General features: G+C 51.6%; 4 protein-coding genes across 5 annotated transcripts; 1 reads left to right on the top strand and 3 right to left on the bottom strand.

Moving 5' to 3' along the window:
* Positions 1 to 3,081: 3,081 nt before the first annotated feature.
* LOC111081865 lies at positions 3,082 to 3,467 on the bottom strand. The gene has a single exon (XM_022378021.2). The coding sequence runs from the start codon at positions 3,465 to 3,467 to the stop codon at positions 3,150 to 3,152; it is 318 nt and encodes a 105-aa protein (XP_022233713.1). The 3' UTR covers positions 3,082 to 3,149.
* Positions 3,468 to 3,713: 246 nt separating this feature from the next.
* On the bottom strand, positions 3,714 to 4,577 carry LOC111081843. The gene has a single exon (XM_022378000.2). It carries the CDS (start codon positions 4,560 to 4,562, stop codon positions 3,831 to 3,833), a length of 732 nt encoding a protein of 243 aa, XP_022233692.2. The 5' UTR covers positions 4,563 to 4,577; the 3' UTR covers positions 3,714 to 3,830.
* Positions 4,578 to 4,722: 145 nt separating this feature from the next.
* On the top strand, positions 4,723 to 6,175 carry LOC111081834 (putative uncharacterized protein DDB_G0271606). Its single transcript, XM_022377988.2, has 2 exons — positions 4,723 to 4,999; positions 5,120 to 6,175. The coding sequence occupies exons 1-2, from the start codon at positions 4,955 to 4,957 to the stop codon at positions 6,032 to 6,034; spliced, it is 960 nt and encodes a 319-aa protein (XP_022233680.2). The 5' UTR covers positions 4,723 to 4,954; the 3' UTR covers positions 6,035 to 6,175.
* Positions 6,176 to 11,357: 5,182 nt separating this feature from the next.
* Positions 11,358 to 16,436, bottom strand: LOC111082264 (cuticle protein 21.3). 2 transcript variants are annotated; one of them, XM_022378441.2, is made up of 5 exons: positions 16,329 to 16,436; positions 13,909 to 14,167; positions 13,332 to 13,724; positions 11,668 to 11,752; positions 11,358 to 11,471 (listed from the first exon to the last, which is right to left on the bottom strand). In XM_022378441.2, the coding sequence occupies exons 1-5, from the start codon at positions 16,338 to 16,340 to the stop codon at positions 11,402 to 11,404; spliced, it is 819 nt and encodes a 272-aa protein (XP_022234133.1). In that variant the 5' UTR covers positions 16,341 to 16,436; the 3' UTR covers positions 11,358 to 11,401. The 2 variants fall into 2 exon arrangements, with proteins under 2 accessions (XP_022234133.1, XP_022234134.1); XM_022378442.2 differs by lacking the exon at positions 13,332 to 13,724.
* Between the last annotated feature and the right edge of the window lie 1,797 nt (positions 16,437 to 18,233).

Raw genomic sequence — 18,233 nt, 5'->3', positions numbered from 1 at the left:
ACGGCTCCGTTTCAGTCCATCCGTGACCCCCTGACCCAGTAAAATGATTAAGTGCCGTATTTAGCAGCTGGCTAGATTTGCTTGTTTCCACCGCCACACTCCGCTGCTGCCACCGCCACACTCCGCTGCCAACAGTTCCCATTGCGAGTTCCAGTTTTAACTCGAGCTCCTCCTTGTCTCCTCTATTCTCTATGTTCTTTGCATAATTTGTGCTGCTTATTTTGATGGCTTATGGCGGCGGGTAATCGTAAACTGACAAGCATTTCATTCGCAACGCAAAAGTCAACTTTAATGACCCGCCATTACAAGGAACAAGGCAACCATTTCGGATACAGAATGGCCAAAAGGAGTGCAGCTCCGTGCTCCGTGCTCCGTGCTCGGGGACCGTGACTAGCCTCAGCCTCAGCCTCAGTTCCTGCGAAGCTCCACACCCTCGTTGAGGACAAGTTATGGATATGGGCCGCCTCGCAATAACACCAGTATCGCCAGAGCCCACCATCCGCCATACGTGTGTACGCTGGCCACGAGTCACATTCGAATGGCACGCCACACAACATTCAGGCGTGTGAAATGCGCTTTCAATTACGTCCGAACGGAGGTCGGATAGGATCCAAGACGAGGCAATACGAGGCGTAATGAAATGCGCGTAAATAAATTTATGACGATCACGTATACGCACCGTTTGCCGCTTCAGGTAGCCGTAACTCCGCCTTAAGTGACCATTATCCATTGCCTGCTGCTTTCATAATCGATGTGCCATAGCCATAGCCATAGCCATTCGCAGTCCCTTTCCCATACTCTCTTTTGGTCAGCAAAACAGCAAAACGCTTGAGGCTTAAACTGCATTTGAATGGAGCCAATTTCTGCTACTCTTGTTGGCCTTAACCCCGCTTCCGCAGCATGGCTCTGGCCACAACGATTTTCGCAACTCTCTGCCATCCAAGAGAGAGAGAGAGAGAGAGAGAGAGACTGTCATGTCTGTTTTCTGTTTTCCGTTTTTCTCTTTCTCTTTCTGTTTCTGCTTCTGTTTGCGGGTTTCTCTACGTAATTTTTCGGTTATTCCCTGCACGTTCCCATAAACAACATTTTATGCCCGTGTTTATGTTTAGTTTTTTCTGCTACTGGCACTGGCACTGCCACTGCTACTGGGCCCCCAGCGGGGGAGGATTGTTATGTAAGTGCCAAAGAGCGTATTCAATTTGAATTGGAATTGCCATCGACATCGCCATCGACATCAGAGTCGTCGGCATGTCTCTCGTTATTGTCGTTGTTTCTGCCGTCTGTCTGCACATTCCATATTCCGAACACATTGCCCTCAAACGGCAAGAAAAGTTTAAAGAAAGTTATCAGCAGTCAACATTCAACAGAAACACAAAAGAAAACAAGCAAATTAAAATAAAAATGCAATTATGGAGCATTATAATATTGGACGGGGGCACGGCGTTCCACAAGTGTCCCAGGGATCCAGGGGATCCAGGGGATCCAGGGGATCCAGGGGATCCAAGGGAGCAACAAGTGAGCCCTCGATGCGATGGAAACCAACGCATGGTCCACTGCTCCCTGAAGTTCTATTCAAGAGTATCGTCATAGAGATGGATGGATGGCAGCTGGAGGGAGGCAGGCTGATGGACGTGTCGTCACAACACTCTCGATTTTTTGGCCGCGGCTTCTGCATAATAAATGTCGCAAGCGAAAGGGAGTGGGTGGGGGTGGCGGAGAGAGAGAGTCGCTGACAGTCGCTGAACAATTGGATAATCGAAAACAGCGCTCTGGGGCACTGCATAGACTCGTACTCGTACGAGTATATAATGCTGGGGCGGACGGCGGGCGCTGCACATTCACAGTCGCTTTTCGCCGTGTCGCGTACTCCGACTCCGATAAGCAACCGATAACGAGCCGCACGTGGCATCAGCGGAGGGCAAGGGCAGCGAGTAGAACCAACCAACAATTAGCACTCGTCCGTAAATCATTCGTCCGTGGACATGTTTGCAGTGGCCTTGATAATGGCGGGTGTGGTCCTGGCCGGCCAGCAGGCAGCCTGCCGGGCGCAGGTCTCCTTCCACACGGACGCCAACACGAACTCCTACAGCGTGAAAACGCCGCAGCTGCAGCAGACCTTCACCCGTTACTACGGAGCGGCCAAGCAGGAGCAGCCACAGTCACAGCAGGAGGTGCAGCAGGATCAGCTGGTGAGTCCTGGGAGTCGTACACAGGTACATTTATTTCAGCTTCAGCATTTTACAAAAATCGCGAATTTAGCACATCATCTGCAGGGGCCAGCGACCGACCTCTGGTCTACCATTTAGCCAGGCAGCGGCAGACTCATGACATCGCCAAAGCCCAGCTGCACGGCTCCGTCCATCCGCTGGCCGAGAACCTCAACGCTCTGCTCGTGGCGCGCACCGCCGCCCGTATCCATCAGCTGCTTCAGCTGCCCCGCGGCCAGTGCCATGCCAGTGTCCAGATCCTGTCGAAGAAGTTTTCGGTTAGGCTCAGTACTGGGATATCTCCCCCTCTTGGGTTTCTCTCGTCTCAGTCTCAGTCTCAGTGTCAGTGTCAGTCTCACCTGTGGGCGAGCTTCAGTGCAGGCCAGCAGCAGCAGCAGCAGCAGCAACGAGCCAACCAGCCACAGAGTCAGACGGCGCAGTGTCATCATAGTGGATCCGATTCGGGTACGGATATGCAAGCTGCTTCATAGCGCACGTTCTATTTAAGCTTTTTTTTTTTGGGGGGAGGGTAAGCGAATGCAATTAGCCGCAAGCGTGGGGAGGGGTGTTGGTATCTTCTAATTACTTAGTTGCATCGTTGCTGCAGTTGCTGCAGTTGCTGCAGCTGGCCCTGCCTGACCTTTTTCCTGTCTTCCTGTTCGGTATTGCATTTTCCGCCTCTGATTCGCAGATTCCGATAAATGTAGCTGACTGATTAACATGGCATAACCTCATGGCGGTCGTTCACGTTTCGTGTTGCGTGTGTGGCCATCATTTAGCTGGGCAAATAGCGAGAATAGAAGTAATTCCAAACACCGATCTCTGTAGATTTGCAGCACCCCCTCCCCACCCCAACTAGATCATATTGGTCGATATTAGCCATTAGCCATCAGCAGAATTTATTGAGCGAAAAACAAGCAGATCCGAGAGCGCCTCCTCCTCCTAGGCATCATCTGTGGAGAACACCGCGTGGCCGTCATTGGGCCGGCGTCCATCGCTGAACAGATTCGAGAGCTCCTCGATGTAGCTGCGGGCGGAGTCTACCATCGACTGCCAGGCATTTCGAATGCTCTGCCCGAACTGCTGTGCCGCATTGCTGATCTGATTGTCCAGCCGCGGCTCGTCCGGGTACACCAGATGGGGCCGCACATCGTCATACTCGTTGGAGTAGTCCAGGTCCAAGTCGAGATCCCCCAGTCCACCGCCGGCCGCAGCCAGCACGAAGATCAGAGTCAGGGCGTAGATGAGTGCGGAAGTCATTTGGGCAACTGTTGAATAATCGTGCCCGAGTGCCAGCTTTTGTACTGGGACGAGCGAGCGTGCAGATTGCAGATTGACCCCTGCTGATTAGGCGATCTCCACCTCCCCCCCCCGGAAATGTTCACATGCAACCGAACATGCTTTCAGCCGGAAGTGGAAGTGGAAGTGGAAACCCGTGCCATGAATCTGACAAATTTCTGGCTGCCCGTGCCATTTCCATTTCCATTTCCATTCAGATCTGCATTCAGATTTCCATTTACTTTTATTAGATTTAACTTATTTGCAACACAAAAAAAAAACCAAAACAAAAAGTAACACTGTGGATGGGGTGGGGTGGGGTATCGGGGTATCGGGGTATCCCACCTAGCTGCGGCCTGCTGCGGCTGCTCCTGCCGCGCTGGTTATCTTCTTCTGCATCTGCTGCACCGCATCCGCGACGTTGTCCACCAGGGTAAGCCACATGCCCTTGAGGCGATCGCCAAGGCTCGCCGCTGCCTGCTGCTGCTGCTGTCCGCCGCCAGCTTGCTGCGAGGGCTGCTGGCGTCTCCTTCGTAGGAGCTTCTTCTTCTTGGTGCTCTTCTTGGGAGTGATGCGGGATCGGGAGGCGTTGTTGGCGGCTCGCTTGCGGGCCCGCTTCTTGCGCGCCTCCACCTCGTCCTCGCCGGCAGGCTCCGTGGGCATGGTCATCTTCCAGTGGCAGGGCGCACGCTTGATCCGCTGGGACCGCTGGGACCGCTGGGCCTGCTGCAAGCTCCGTCTTCTCCTGCGTCGCCTTCGCTCCTCGGACTCGGAGGAGTCGCCGCCAGAAGGCGGCCGCATGGCGTCGCCAAAGCCCGCGGCCGTCTTCGAGTGCACCGACATCAGGGGATTATCCACATTAAAGTCACGATTGATGGCCGCGCCACCCTGCACAGCCTCGGCGACATTGGCGGCCACGTTCATGGCGCCCAGCGCCAAATTCTCCAAGGGATTCTGCGGTCGGGCCCGAGCCAGGCTCAAGCCGAGTCCGACGAGCAGCAGTCCAATCAGCTGCGACCTCATCTCTCCACTGTGACCTGTCCGCGGTCCACGGCCTGCTTTAAAGGCGGCCAGCATCGCGTGACCGATTCGATTCGGAATCGGATGCGGATTCGGATGCGGATTCGATACGAGATCTCAGTAGGCTTCCGGCTAACGGCTAACGGTTCCAGGCACTGCTGCTGTCAGGGCTTCATCGGGGTATCCGTCAGACATCTGACTCGGTTTTAGTTTCAGTTTCAGTTTCAGTTTCATTTGTTCGCTTCGTCAGCGCGTATCGGTTCGGAGTAGTTGTAATTTTTGCTCTCGAAATATTATTTTAGATTTAGAATTTAGAATTTCGAATTCGAAACATTGGAATATCTCGCCACAAATTCAGTAGTTCAGTTCGCCTCGCTCCTTCCGCCACAATCCGAAACAAATCCGCAGTGGGATTCCCTGAGTCAGCAATCCTTTCACCACAGCCAAAAATGAGATCAAACAAAGCCCGTACACAGAGCCATGACAACAGACTGGTAAGACTTCTCTGGGCCTCACAGCAGTGGGATAAATAGCTCATAAGGGATTGCCATAATTAGCGCGGCTTATTGTTCACCTGTTCACCTGTAACCCGTTTCCCATTTCTATTTCGACAGCAAATTTCTACGCCTTTCGGTGGCTTTCCGGCAGCAGCAGCTCCACATACGTCTGTGTATCAGCAGCCGGCTCCGGCTGCAGGACGCGCGCCAGCTCGCGGGGGAAAGCTCAAGCCATCAGTCCCATCCACTCTCCAGCAGCAGCAGCAGCAGCTGCAGCAACAGCACGAGCTCCAGGCCCAGCAGCTGCTGCAGCAGCAGCAGCAGCAACTGCTGGCACAGTCGGGAGTGGCGGCCCCCGAAGTGGCTGCTGCCGCCGGACAGCGCGCCCCCGTGCCCACCTATGCGGACCAAATGCAGGCCGCCTTCCTTGACTACCAGCGGCAGCGAGTGGAGTTCGAGCAGCAGCAGCAGCAGCTGCTTCAGAAACTCTACCAGTTCTATCCGGACATGTCCATCGGACAGGCCCAGGCCCCCGGACAGGGACAGGGGCAGTCCCAGGGGCAGTCCCAGGCCCAGGCCCAGGCCCAGCCACAGATCCAGCCTGATGTCGCAGGAGCTGCTGGATCGCGTTTCGTTTACCGTCGTCCGCAGTTCGGATCCAACGGGCTGCAGCAGCAGGCTGGCCGTCTGTCCGGCAACCAGGGAGCAGCTCAAGGACAGGGCGTTCGTGCCGCGTACTCAGCGGGCGACATCTACTCAGGATCAGGGGGCGGTCGAGGTGGTCAGGCCGCGCCCACAGGTGGCGACTTCTACTCGACCCAGCAGCACATGGGCTTCCTGCAGCAGCAGCAGCAGGACGTGCTGCGCGAGCAGCAGCAGCAGTTTGCCAGCAGCCAACTGGCCCCCACCACCACCCAAAGCTACGGAATGGCCGTCCCAATGTCCTCCGTGCTGGGCTCGCCCTCGTTCCAGCCCTCGTCGGACGTTTCCCACGTGAGCTTCAGCAGCGGCAATCTCAACTACAATTTCTAGTCAGCCGGAAGCAGCCGAAGCAGCAACAGGATCCGTCTCTATCTTAAGTATATTTTTTTTCGATCTATTAAGTTTTTTTTTCGTCGAAATTCCTAGTGAATAAATTCAGAATTCTCGTCTGGCATCAACAATAAATTGCTATGAATGATTAAATCTAAAAGCCTCTGATTACGGGGTATTCGCAGTTCGGTAATACGGGAATTCAGCGCCTACAATGGCGATGATTTAGAGCTCTGCCTAAAATTGCTGAAGATTTCGAATTTCTAGCAGGCTCAAAAATAAAAACTTCTACAGATAATGAGCTTAGACAACAGGCGCACGATTTTGTTAATCTGAACCATTTGGCGGTTCTCCAGTTATACATATATTACAAAATATTAACCCGACACCAAACTATAAAAACTCGGAGATATTCCGGTTACATCTGCATCGATTACAACGATCCTTTAGCACACTGAAGCGGATACAAGAAAGATTGAGTAAACTCAGTTTATTAACAATAGAGTATAATCGAAGACTATACAATACCAAGTTGTTGCAGGACGAGCAAAATGCTCGCTCAATTTTCGTTTAATGCTTTTGGGTACGGGCGCGCGGGGCTATTTCTTCACTTATCTTTTGGGCTCTGAAATGCTACAGGCGCAGCGGCACAGCCAAAAAGGGCTTGCACAGGTCAAAACATTTTGTGAGCGCTCTGGATACGTAAAATAAAAATACGAATCTAAAAGAGAATTTTCCAGAGAATATGAGATGTAAGCACTTAAAGTTGAAAATTGTTTCAGGGTGAACACTTATTCGCTTATTAATTTAGCAAGCTGAAATGGCCGAGGGCCCCACTGTGCGAAATGCATGCACATGCATGCACAGACGAAGCCGACGGGCAGCGGGTTCGCGGTCAAAAACGAAGCATAGCCGAAAAGAGAACTGAAAGCTCGCGCGCTCCCTCCTCTGTTCAGTACATGGGACGTAGCGATAAGCCACGCCATACATAGAACCGGTTCTTCGCTCGCTCATGCAGCATCTTGTCATTGTATCACAGAGAAACTTAATATTGATGAGATTATAAAGCAGCTTGTCACCATGAAAGCAAGAAGAGTAATGTTTTAAATTTTCTCTAAGTCACTGAAAATAATTCTCAGCACGACTTTTACGCTGTGGCCCAAAATGACTTTTTCTGATAGATTGCGGGACTTAAATTTGGTTAACGAATTATTCATTTTTTTATGGTTTAGTTTTTTTTAAAGAATTTAAAAAAACTTTGTATTTTTAAATGTTTTTTTTAAGAGTTACGTGCTTCTATTTTCCACATAACTGAAGTATTGTATATTTGGTTGCATACAACTTAGCAATTCTGCAAATCTGACAAATGCAGCTATAAATCCGAACGCGACACTTTGTAGCTGCAGCTTAACGCCTCGAAGATATTAAGCTTTCAAATTCAAATTTCATCTTTATTTGCGGTATTTTTTCCGAAATTTTGACTTTAAAAACTTAGGAAAAATCGAAAAAAAAAAATTCTTGGCATGCATTTTTAGTTCTAGATAGACGCATTAATTAGGCGTCGTTTAAGGTATCGCTTGTAAGAATCGATGAATAAACGGCCAAGTTGCAGCCGTTTCAGCAAAACGACTCAAAACTCATTTTAACTGAAAAATACCGTTGCTGGTCCAATGCCAAAGGAAAACGTTGAGGAAAATGTGTGTTTTCCATTGTGGGTATGAAAAGAGGAGACTGCGTGCTCCCATTAAGACTGTTTGTAGAGTTTATAATCGCATTGGAGCTTCAATGCTCCCATTTATCAGCTCACCGCAAGAATTTGGTATGTGGTGTGGTGTGGGATGGCGGCTGGCAGCTCTATTAATAGGTACGAACGATATCCATGGAAATGAACGGCAAAGCAAAGCAAAGCCTTTTCTCCTGCCTGAGCTGCTGGGCTGCTGGGCTGCTGGGCTGCTGGTGGGTGGTTGAAGGCAGTGCCAGTGGCAGTGGAAATATTCAAAGGATTCAAGGGATGGCAATCGCCTTGGGTACCCTATGCGTGGGGTGGGGGGAGGTTTGGCAAGGGCTGGACAGATGAAGGCGTCGCGTTTAGGGATTGAATTGCATCATTCGAGTATTTGCCACATGTGTGGCATCTGCATTTATATCTGCATCGAATTTTTGCCCAAGACCCCCCCAAGGGAGCATTATGCAATCCCCTTTCAGACTCGCTGCCCAACAGGTGGCACTGGGCACCCATGGGCATCCAGGGTTATATTTGCCTCATGATGTACGTGTCCTTGAGGATTCATCTGGCCGTGTCCACCTGCCAGCAAGGACGGCATCGCTCCGGGCATACGGCCCAGCTGCCAATGTAAACAGCAAATCGAAACGTAACGAAAGCCAAGAAAATCTGCTGCCAAGAAACGACTGAAGTTGAAGGCAGGAACAGTGGGACGCAGAGCCAAAAACACGACAATTGCATTAGAAGAGTGGCGCCCCCCCTCCACCCCGGAGGAGCGAACAAACAATAACCCGCTGACTAAGCTCGTACACTCGAACAAGCACAAGGCAAGACCCAAGCCAAGACAAGAAATAATAATAAAATGCTCGTACTGGAGCCCTGCTGCACACCCTTTGCACACCCTTTGCACGCCCTTAACATTTAAAAGTAATTCAATTAAAGATCCGCAATCCCCTTGCCGGATGAATATTAATTGGAAAAGCCCATAGCTATTTTGCCTGAGAGCCTGAGAACCTGCAAAATCAGACACTGATTTTCCCCAGCTTTCCCAGCGACTTATTTGCATGGAAAAATTCGCATTTCGGTTGGGACAGACAACAACAACGAATTCAAGTGAAAGAAAAAGAATCAAGAGGAAACGGAGCCGAAAAAAGAAAAGAGAAAAATGGAAATGGAAATGGAAAACTAGCCGAATGAGGCGCAAAGCAAACACAGTTACAAAATAGGCCCACGTGTACACAGACATGTGTGTGAGTGATTGTGTCCGTGTCCGTGTGTTGTGTGTGCTGTGGGCTGAGGGCTGAGGGCTGTGTATGCGTAGGACCGCATCCTGTTCATTTCCCCAAACGAGAGGAGCAGGCCAGGACAATGGACAATGGACAATGGCAGACGGGGCTTGAACAAACAGCGCCACGACCAGGATGGACATGCCATGCCTCGTGCCTCTAGACACGACTGTTTGCCCTGGGCTTAAGTCAGCAACAAGCTTGCAGCTGCCTCTTTCACTTCCGCTGGCACTGCCACTGCCACTGCGACTAGGGAACCCGCAGCAGGCCATTATGGGCCAGCAGCAGCAGCAGCAATCATAGAGCCAAAAATACGAGACGAGCTCCCCCACTCGACGAGTGGGCCTGGCTTCCTAATTAGTTGCGATAATTGGGACAAACTTTCGCCCGAAAGATGAGATTAAATGTAGGGCACGAGTCAGTTGCAGATGCAGTTGCAGATGCTTCATGCTAACCGCAAACAATTTGCCTCAAGGGCCCTCATCCTCCTACTACTCGTACGCCAGCAAATTAAAAACCGATTGAACTTGGGCTTGGGCGAATGATACGCCTAAGCCTGACAAAACGGCCTGGCAATTATGTAGGTCGAGAGGAGATTGGCAACAGACCGCAAAACGAGGTAGCAGCCTCGTGCATTTTGGGGCCCCAGCCCTTGCATCAGGGATAATGTGAAGTTCGGTTAAACGAGAAAATGGCAAGTGGGAACCAGGAAAATACTCGTACTGCCTATTGCAGGCTACGATCAAGTCTCATTTCTCATCTTTCGCTAATTAATGTGAAGTGCGTTTGGGCTGCTTACAGCACTTGCAACCCTGTCCCTTTCCCCGTCCCTGGGACATGGGAACAGACCTCGACTCGACTCAAGCCAAGTGACATTTTGAATGCCATAGAAGTGCTGCTCCAGGGATGTCCCTTCCCTTCCCTTCCCTTCCCACCATTGCTACGAGTATTTTGGGCAAAGACCAAAATAAATTGATGGCTTGTCTATTTTGGGCCATGTGCGAGTGACGTAAATGGATTTTTGGGCTTTTGGGGGCCTTTGCACTTTGCACTTGGCATTGGTGGTGGGGGGGGAGGGGCTTAAAATCCGCAAAAGATTTATATGTGAATGGACGTGGCATGGATGTGGCTGTGGATGTGGATGGACAGTGCGTCTTGCAGCTCTAAGTGCTTCGTTTGGAGTCAAACAGAAGTGCAGTCGCTGCTGCTGACCGTCATGGAGCAGCACGCTGTTCGAGAACGAGTAGGGGTACGGGTAGGGGTACGGGTACGGATACTGGTACGAGACTACATCTGTCCAGAGTTTATCCAGAGTTATGTTCCAAGGGCTCGCGGGCGACGGGCTGTCGTGTTATGCGCCATAACTTTATGGCGTTGATCAACTGGGGCGTGGCAAATAAATCTCCGAGCAGCTTCCCTAAATAGAGGGACGATATATGCAAGGTCTGCATCATATATCATAAAACGACAGGTCCTGGGACCCACTACACGCCCCCCGCCCCCCACAGACATGGAGTGAAAGTCAGTTATAACAATGAGTTTTTTTTTTTATTTATTTTTCCAACATTTCCACTTGCATTTCGTTTCAGTTTACAAAATAAGTTTAAATACAACGTAAGTTCAACCGCGATAAAAAAAAAACACATACAGTACAGTACGGGGCAGCATTCAGTGGGCAGGGGGGGGGGGCGGTAGCTGGGGTTGTTACGGCGGATGGGTGAGATGGCCCGCCCGTTCCTTGCCCCGCAGAGCGTAAGCCCTGCAGCTAAAGAAAAAACATAATAATAATAATAATAACACAAAAAAAAAAAAACCACGAAGCACGGACACGGACACGGACAGGAGCACGGACACCCTCTCTCAGAGGATTGCGGCGTACTTTTCGGTGAAAATCGGCAACGTTGCAGCGTGTCGCAGTCACAGCTCACAGCTCACCTCGGTCACAGTTGCTCCGGTTTTTGCGCGCTTAACACTGCCGTACACTGCCGCACACTGCAGTTAACAAATCGAGTTTTAATTAAGTCGAGCAGCGCCCCGGCATCACTGGCAGCCGGAGTGAAAGAGCGGAGGAGCCGGCAACACGCGCGCTCTGGGTATTATTGTTCCCATTATTATTATTATTATTATTATTATTATTATTAGCGTGCGCCAGGAACAGGGACAGGGACAGGGACTGGGACGAGAGATGGATGCGTTGGGTGCTTGCTTTTCTGGACGGACGAATGCATGTCCGGGCGGAGGGAGCAGGAGCAGGAGCAGGAGCAGGAGCTGCAGCTGGAGCTCGAGCTTATGGTGACAATGGCGGGGCTACTGGGACTGGTACAGGGAGCAGGGAGGCAGGGTCACGGCGTAATCTCCCTAGTAGCCGTACTGAATGCCGTGGCCAGAGACCGATGTGTGTACCAGGGCGGGTGCGGCAACGGCGGCTCTGGTAAAAGAGAGAGAGAGAGAGATAGAGAGGGAGAGAGAGAGGGGGAGAGAGAGAGGGAGAGATGAGCGTGCGATTATATTTGTCCATCTGTTCGGAGAAGGGTGTGGCGCGGCTGGCGTGGCTGGGGGGGGGGCTCCAGGGGGGCTTGGCTGGGGCTCTATTAATAACGACTCCGTCATTTCTCATTACTCACTTCAGCACTGGGCCACCAAGGTGCGCAGCGTAGGCGGGTGCAGCATACGCAGCGGGGGCGTAGCCGTGTCCAATGATGCCGGGAGCTATAGTCGGGGGGGATCAGCAACAGAAGAAGGAGGCAAAAAGTTAGCATAAGAGCACACAAAGAGCGAGAAAACAAAGTGAAAACAGAGATATGGAAATATAGCTGTAGAGAACACAGAGAGATAGAGAGAGATAGAGAGAGAGGGAGGGAGGGAGAGGGAGAGTACGAAAGGAAAATACTGAGACAGAGTCCAGCTTGTCGAGCATCCCCAAATTAAAATCGGGACAGGGACAGGGACAGAGAGAGAGAGAGAGAGAGAGAGAGAGGTCCTTGCTCTGTTTGGACAATGTTGTGCTCCTGTCGTGCTCCTGTTCTGCTTCGATGTTGTTCACGGCAACCGCAGAGACAATTGTCCAGGTTCCACACACACAAACAAACATTTCTCAGCTCTGCTCGGAGCGTAGTAGTGTGCGTAGTGCCTAAGCAATCAACCGACAAGATGACATCAATCAAATGGCAGAGACACACACACACAGGAGGAGACAGCACCCCCCTAGGCGGCAGTGGTACGGGGCTGGCAGACTCCGCCATGACTTGGACTTGGACGTGGACGTGGACGTGGACTTGGACACCCCGCATCTGACATGACACCAGGCAGCAGAATGCATTTTTTTTTTTTGGGTGGGGCAGTGACGGGCGACCCTTGGGAGCCGCTGACTCCAAAACTGGCGTCTGTCCTATTTGAGTCATCATCAGCAACGCCTGACGGCTGATGGCTTTAAAGTAGTGCGCCCCCCCACCCCCCCCCCCCCAGAGGAGCCCGGTTAGGGGCAATGAATGATTGATTACAGGGCCGAACATTTGGCCTGCTGTCAGGCCCGCCTCGGGCCTCGGGCCTCGGGCCTCGGGCCGCACTTGTCCTATCTGTTTCGGGGAAGACAAATCGATAGCTGACGGACAGAAAGAGCTTATCCTGTATCCCAGTTTGCATGTAGCAAGGTGTCGGGGAGGCGAATCGATTGAGGCACACCCCCTCACCATGGGCAGCTAAGTGTCATGCAAGGGGGCGTGAAGCATCCATTCCTCAAGGGGGGAGGAGCCAAGCCTTTGATCACATCGATCGCTTGCTTTGTTCTTTTTCGACTGCCATTTATCGCTTGGAGTATTTTTTTCTATGTGGCATACCCCATGCACCCCACTCCCCATGCACCCCACTCCCCATGCACCCCACCCATCCGCCTGGTGTCCAGTGGAGCTAAACTTAAGCTTTGCCCGAAGTTTGTTTTTGCCAAGTGCACTTTGGACAGGCGAAAACACAATAAATTCCGCCAAGCAGTCCGGCAGGAGATAACTTTTCTCTCTCTCCCCCCCAATACTTATTCGCCATAACCCTTACTATGTATATGCACTGCCCTATCGACAGCCACGCCCCATGGGTGTGTGTGGGGCTGCTCTGTGGCATGTTAGAGCTGAAAACTTGCTGGAGAATTAGTTGAGCAGCGTTCACAAAATGACTACGGAAGCAGTGACAGTGCGTAGAGAGAGTGCAGCGGGAAGTGCGGAAAGTTAGGTGGTGGAGAGGGGCAGGCTTTGTTGTCGGAGGGAGTGGCAGCATCGGCATCCGGGCTTGCACCTACCGTAGGCTGGAGCGGCGGCATACTTCACAACTTGAGCGGGAGCGGCGGCCACCTGAGCATAGCCATGCGACAGGGCCGGACCGGAGCTATAGGCGCCATAGCCGCCATAGGCGAGACCAGCAGCGCCCAGGCCGAGGTGTCCGATTTGTCCGTAGTGTCCCAGTCCCAGTCCCAGTCCCACTCCGGACAGCTGCAGAGCCGGGGCCGTGGCTGCGTAATGGCCGCCGCCGCCGTACTGAGCTCCGTAGTGGCCGCCGTAGGCCAGAGCTGGGGCGGCCGCGTAGCCATGACTCGCGTAGGCCAGGCCCTGGATCTGGGCCGGAGCCGTGTGTCCCACTCCAACGGCGTACGAGGCGCCGACGGCGGGAGCGGCAATGGCGTGAGCCGCGGGAGCTAGATTCCGGGTGTTTTTTTTTTGGGGTTAACATTTAACTACGTGCACGGGGGGGGGCATGGAATGGAATGGAGTGTGGTGCTTTGTGCTTTGTGCTTTGCGTTTGGTAATGCTTAAGTCTGCTTGTGGGTGGGTCTGGTCTGGTCTGGTCTGTGAGGGGACAGTAAACAGGATGAGGCTCACCTGCATAGTGGGCCGCCGGGGCCAGGCCGGCATCGTTGCTGATGCTCGAGCGCTGGACATGCGACTGGGAGTGGGCCGTCTGCACCTGGCTGGCGTAGTCCGATTGCGAGGACTGGCCGTAGTGGCCCTTCACCGTGTGCTCCTGCGTGTTGCCCACGGAGGCGTGGTCGACGCTGGGGGCGCTAATCGAGTAGGCGGCGGGTCCGCCCGGCTTGGCCTGTGCGCAGGCGATCGCCATTGCGGCCACACAGAGGATAACCTGCAATAAATCGAAACCCATCAAATGAGCCAACGAGCGCACTTTGTTTTTCTTCATATTTTTGCCGTCTTGTGTTTATTTTGGCAGCAGCAGCAGCAGCAGCGGCAGCGCAGCAGCGCAGCAGGAAATTGCAGACGAGTAAACTTTTAATTAAGTTTCGTAAAGTAGTTGAGCGGAACAAGCAGACGAGAGGGGAGCGAAGGGGCTAATGGAGGGGCGGATGCGGAGCTGCAGATGGGTCTGACTGTATCGAAGGACACACAAAGCGTGTCCCCGGCATCAGTTGGCCGAATATTCCATGGGGGGGGGGGCTAAGTTTGGAGATTTCTGGAAGCAGTTCCCAGCTGGCGGTGCGTTAAAAAAGCAGAAAAGAGCAGAAAGATTATCCTTGTTGAATATTACAATTCATAATAAGCCTCAACCAAAAACCAAATCGAGCAATAACACTACTCGACAAAATCGAACTTTTTTTTTCCTCAAGGATCCAAACCAACTTTTTCTGATAGATATGGGGCTTTAAATTTTTTTAAAGAATTATGGTTTTTTTTCTATGGCAGAACTTTTTTTGAAGAATTTTTGAAGTCTGGTATTTTTTTTTAAAACTTTTTTCAGAGGTAGCGCTTGTTTTTTTCACATAACTCTAGTATCTTACGTCTGGTTGTAAAAAACTTTGCTATTTTGAAAAGATAATTGACACAGCTAAAAGTTAATGCCAAACACCTTGTGATTTCAGCTTACCGTCTGGGAAATATAAAGCATTGAAATGCAAAAATTATGATTTTTGTGGGTATTTTTTACGAAATTTTGACTTTAAAAACTCAGGAAAAGTCGAAAAAAATGATATCTTGTGTCCTCTATTTTTTTGTGTATAGGTGCGTTAATTTGGCGTCGTTTAAGGTATCGCTCATTAAAATCTATGGAGAGACTTTGGAGCTAAAATTCGTTAACCAAACCTAAAATATGGAAAAAATGAACAAAATAAAAGTTGGTTTTGTTCCTTGAGGAAAAATCGTGTTGACCAGTGTAATCGAGCGTGCGGCTGTAAAGATATAAGCCAAAATATGACCCCAGAAATGCATATGCAAATCGGTTTTAATTGACTTTTAATGATTCTTGTCGTGGTGGACCTTTTGGCGCAACTGCCAATTTACGGGCCTACTTTTTTGGCGTATTTTTATTAAAACTAAAACTCGAACTGAGCCCCAGGCAATTTGCACCAAGCACACAGCTAAAAAAATGCTATTTAAATGCAACAAAAAATGCTGCGCTATTTTTTTTCATTTTTTCTATCTTTTCAGTGCATTAAAAGGTCGCGAGGTGCAGGGAATACGATGGGACACTAGTAGCTCTCTTTGGACTCCGGTCCACTTCTGTGCTACGTATGCAGAAGGTGGGCGAGGTCGTGGTAGGGGGGGGCTCTAAGCTCTGCTCTGCCCACTTGCCGCTGGCTCTGCACCTGCTCTGGCAGTGGGTAGCCAGGTCGGGACCTGACCTGACCCTGGCCTGGCCTGGCCTGGAGAGACGCACCCGTAATTAGCAGCGTCTGGGCCCCGCACAATTAGCACGCGTTTCAGCACTGGCACTGGCACTGGTTCTGGTTCTGGCTGTGGCTCTGGCCAGTGCGTTTCCTTGGGCCACCAATTTAAACGGACATTGAAATGGAAATGGAAATGCACTTGCAAATCGCCAAAGCGCCGTAGCGAGGTCGGAGATAAGAGGATTGCAGGTGCCCCGGTAGATGCCAGGATGCCAGGATGGCAGGAAGTAAGCCAGTGGAGCTCTTGGAGCTGCCTTTCTGCCAGCAGCGGCAATTCAAACTTTGTTAACCTGTCGTTGTCGTGGCGACCAAAGGAAAGGCCACAAAGGTAAAGAGTCCTGCCAGCACAGGACGCAGCGCTTGAGGTTTTGCGCGCATCTTGCAACTGGAAACTGGCAACTGGCATCTCTTGGACCCGCACTCCTCGCTCCCCGCCGACGGAGAGGCGGATGCAACATTTCAAAAGGATAACAACTGCTGCTTGGATATCTCCTGAAACTCCCATTGAGCTTATTTAGCATATCCCCGCGACAATGGTGGCCTTCGAAGGCAACTTTCCTGATGCTTGCCACACTGGCCACACTCGCCCACACTCGCCACACTTGCCACACTTGCCACACGCACCTTGAATGCCATTTTGTGGGCTTGTTTAACGTTCACTAAGGATGCTGGAGCGACAAAAAAATACGATTTGGATCGGTTTTTGCTTTGGCTTGCAACTGCGGTCTGGGCTGCGTCTCGGTAACTGTCTCGGTCCGCCGTTCTTTGGGCCTATTTATACGAATTTAGAGTGATGGAAAAGCCCCCCTCCCCCTCGCACCACCCCCTCCCTCTGCACGCGAAATATGGTGCAATATGGGCAAAAAAAGTGGTGCGCCGCTGGCTGCTGCAGCAGCCATGAGAACGGGTTTTCCCCGCAGTTGGCAAAGCAGGCAGCAGGCCCCAGACAGAGCACAGGCGCGGCCCAAGTCTACGCACACAGACAGCTCCTCTGCAGCCGCTGCAGCGACCCCGCCCAGTGCTGATCGCCTTTCGATTTAATCGAAATTACTTCACATCATCGATTGTTTAATTGGAAATTTGTCCGAACTTGTCCAAACGGTAGCGTTGCTGTGTCTGTGTCTGCTGTGTCTGCTGGCGAATGCGGCAAAAGGAAATGCCAACGAACAAGGTGAGCTCTAACCCCATGGATGGGATGGTCACTGAACCACTTGCTATGTAGGGGATGCAGCACTGGGCCGTGCTGTGCTGTGGAGTGGAGTGCCGTGGAGTGCTGTGGCGTGGAGTCTGCTTCCATGACTTGCCTTGTTCCCATTTCCATTTCCATTTCCATTCCTCGTATCGTGGCTTTGCGGCGGCTCTTGTCAAGTGCTTTATTAATGGCTTCAGTGCACAGTCCACAGTCTGCCAGCTCCTATCCTCCCCTCCACTCCACTCCACTCCACTCATTGCCTTTTTTTTTTTTGTAGTTTGTTTCAACTTTATTTTCAAATTACGCGTGGGGTTGGGCGGGGGGTGGGGGGTTCCTTTATTTGTTCTGGCTCCGAATCCCTCCCCTGTGCGACCCGTGCACAGCCCAAAAGTCAGCAAAAGATCTCTCTCTGATCTAATGGGTATCTCCCTAGTCTTAATGCACAAACGCGATGTTCTTTTTGTGTCTTTTTGTGTCTTTTTGTGTGTTTTGGTTTTGGTTCTCACGCAGCCGCCGCCGCCGCCAAATGGGCGCGGAAATTGGGCAGCCAGCCAGCCAGCCAGCGTTGGAGCTGCAGTTGGAGTTGAAGTCAGAGATAAGAGACATAGTAAGAGCCAGGCCAGGCCAGAGCCAGGCCAGAGCCAGGCCAGAGGCTGGGACCTGGGAGCTTGGAACTTTGAGCAGGGGCTCAGCAGGGTTTGGTTTCGCTTTCGAAAGTCTGCAAAGCAAAGTGGAGCTCGATTCGGCGTTAGGAGGCCTTTTTTTTGCCAGTTTTTTTTGCATTTGTGATTGGTGTATCTAAGCCATTTTTGCTTGTGTGGCTGCTGCTGCTGTCCTGCTGTTGTTTGGCTAACAATTTTTGTGGGTCGCATACAATTTATGCGCACTATGTGCGTTGTCGTGACGCGGCAAAGAGAGAGGCCAGCGGCGAGCAGCGAGCGGCGACAGTGGGCCAGAGTTATGCAATGTGTGTGCGTGGCAGCCATTGCCCATTACCCATTACCCATTACCCCTTGCCCATTGCCCATTGTTGGTAGTTGGCCAGAGAGTCTAGACTGTAGACTGGTGGAGCTGACTGCCTCCCTGCCCGCCTCCCTGCCCGCCTCCCTGCCCCACGGCAGATCAAAGCTAAGCGCAAACAAAAAGATTTCGTAACCAAGGCGATGCCGCGAAATTGCTTGCATTCTGCGACCTCCAAAGGAAACACCCAGAAGCTGTCCCCTGTCCCCTGTCCCGTGTCCCCAAAAAGGACGAGTGCAGTCAGCGACCTTCAAGATGGCGCCACTTGCTTTGGCATTGCCAAACAATGAACAAGATTGAGTTGGAGCATTGGAGAG

This window comes from Drosophila obscura, unplaced genomic scaffold (genome assembly GCF_018151105.1).
Source record: "Drosophila obscura isolate BZ-5 IFL unplaced genomic scaffold, ASM1815110v1 contig_73, whole genome shotgun sequence".
Taxonomy (NCBI): Eukaryota; Metazoa; Arthropoda; class Insecta; order Diptera; family Drosophilidae; genus Drosophila; species Drosophila obscura.
This window is presented reverse-complemented; position numbering and strand designations above follow the sequence as displayed.

Excerpts from the sequence above, each read along its gene's own strand:
- LOC111081865 (XM_022378021.2), bottom strand. The coding sequence starts at position 3,467 with ATGACTTCCGCACTCATCTACGCCCTGACTCTGATCTTCGTGCTGGCT.
- LOC111081843 (XM_022378000.2), bottom strand. The coding sequence starts at position 4,562 with ATGCTGGCCGCCTTTAAAGCAGGCCGTGGACCGCGGACAGGTCACAGT.
- LOC111081834 (XM_022377988.2), top strand. The coding sequence starts at position 4,955 with ATGAGATCAAACAAAGCCCGTACACAGAGCCATGACAACAGACTG. Across the intron at positions 5,000-5,119 it reads AGAGCCATGACAACAGACTG|CAAATTTCTACGCCTTTCGG; the intron begins GTAAGACTTCTC and ends CTATTTCGACAG.
- LOC111082264 (XM_022378441.2), bottom strand. Across the intron at positions 13,725-13,908 it reads CCCGGCGGCCCACTATGCAG|CTCCCGCGGCTCACGCCATT; the intron begins GTGAGCCTCATC and ends CCCGGAATCTAG. Across the intron at positions 11,753-13,331 it reads TGCCGCCGCTCCAGCCTACG|CTCCCGGCATCATTGGACAC; the intron begins GTAGGTGCAAGC and ends CCCCGACTATAG.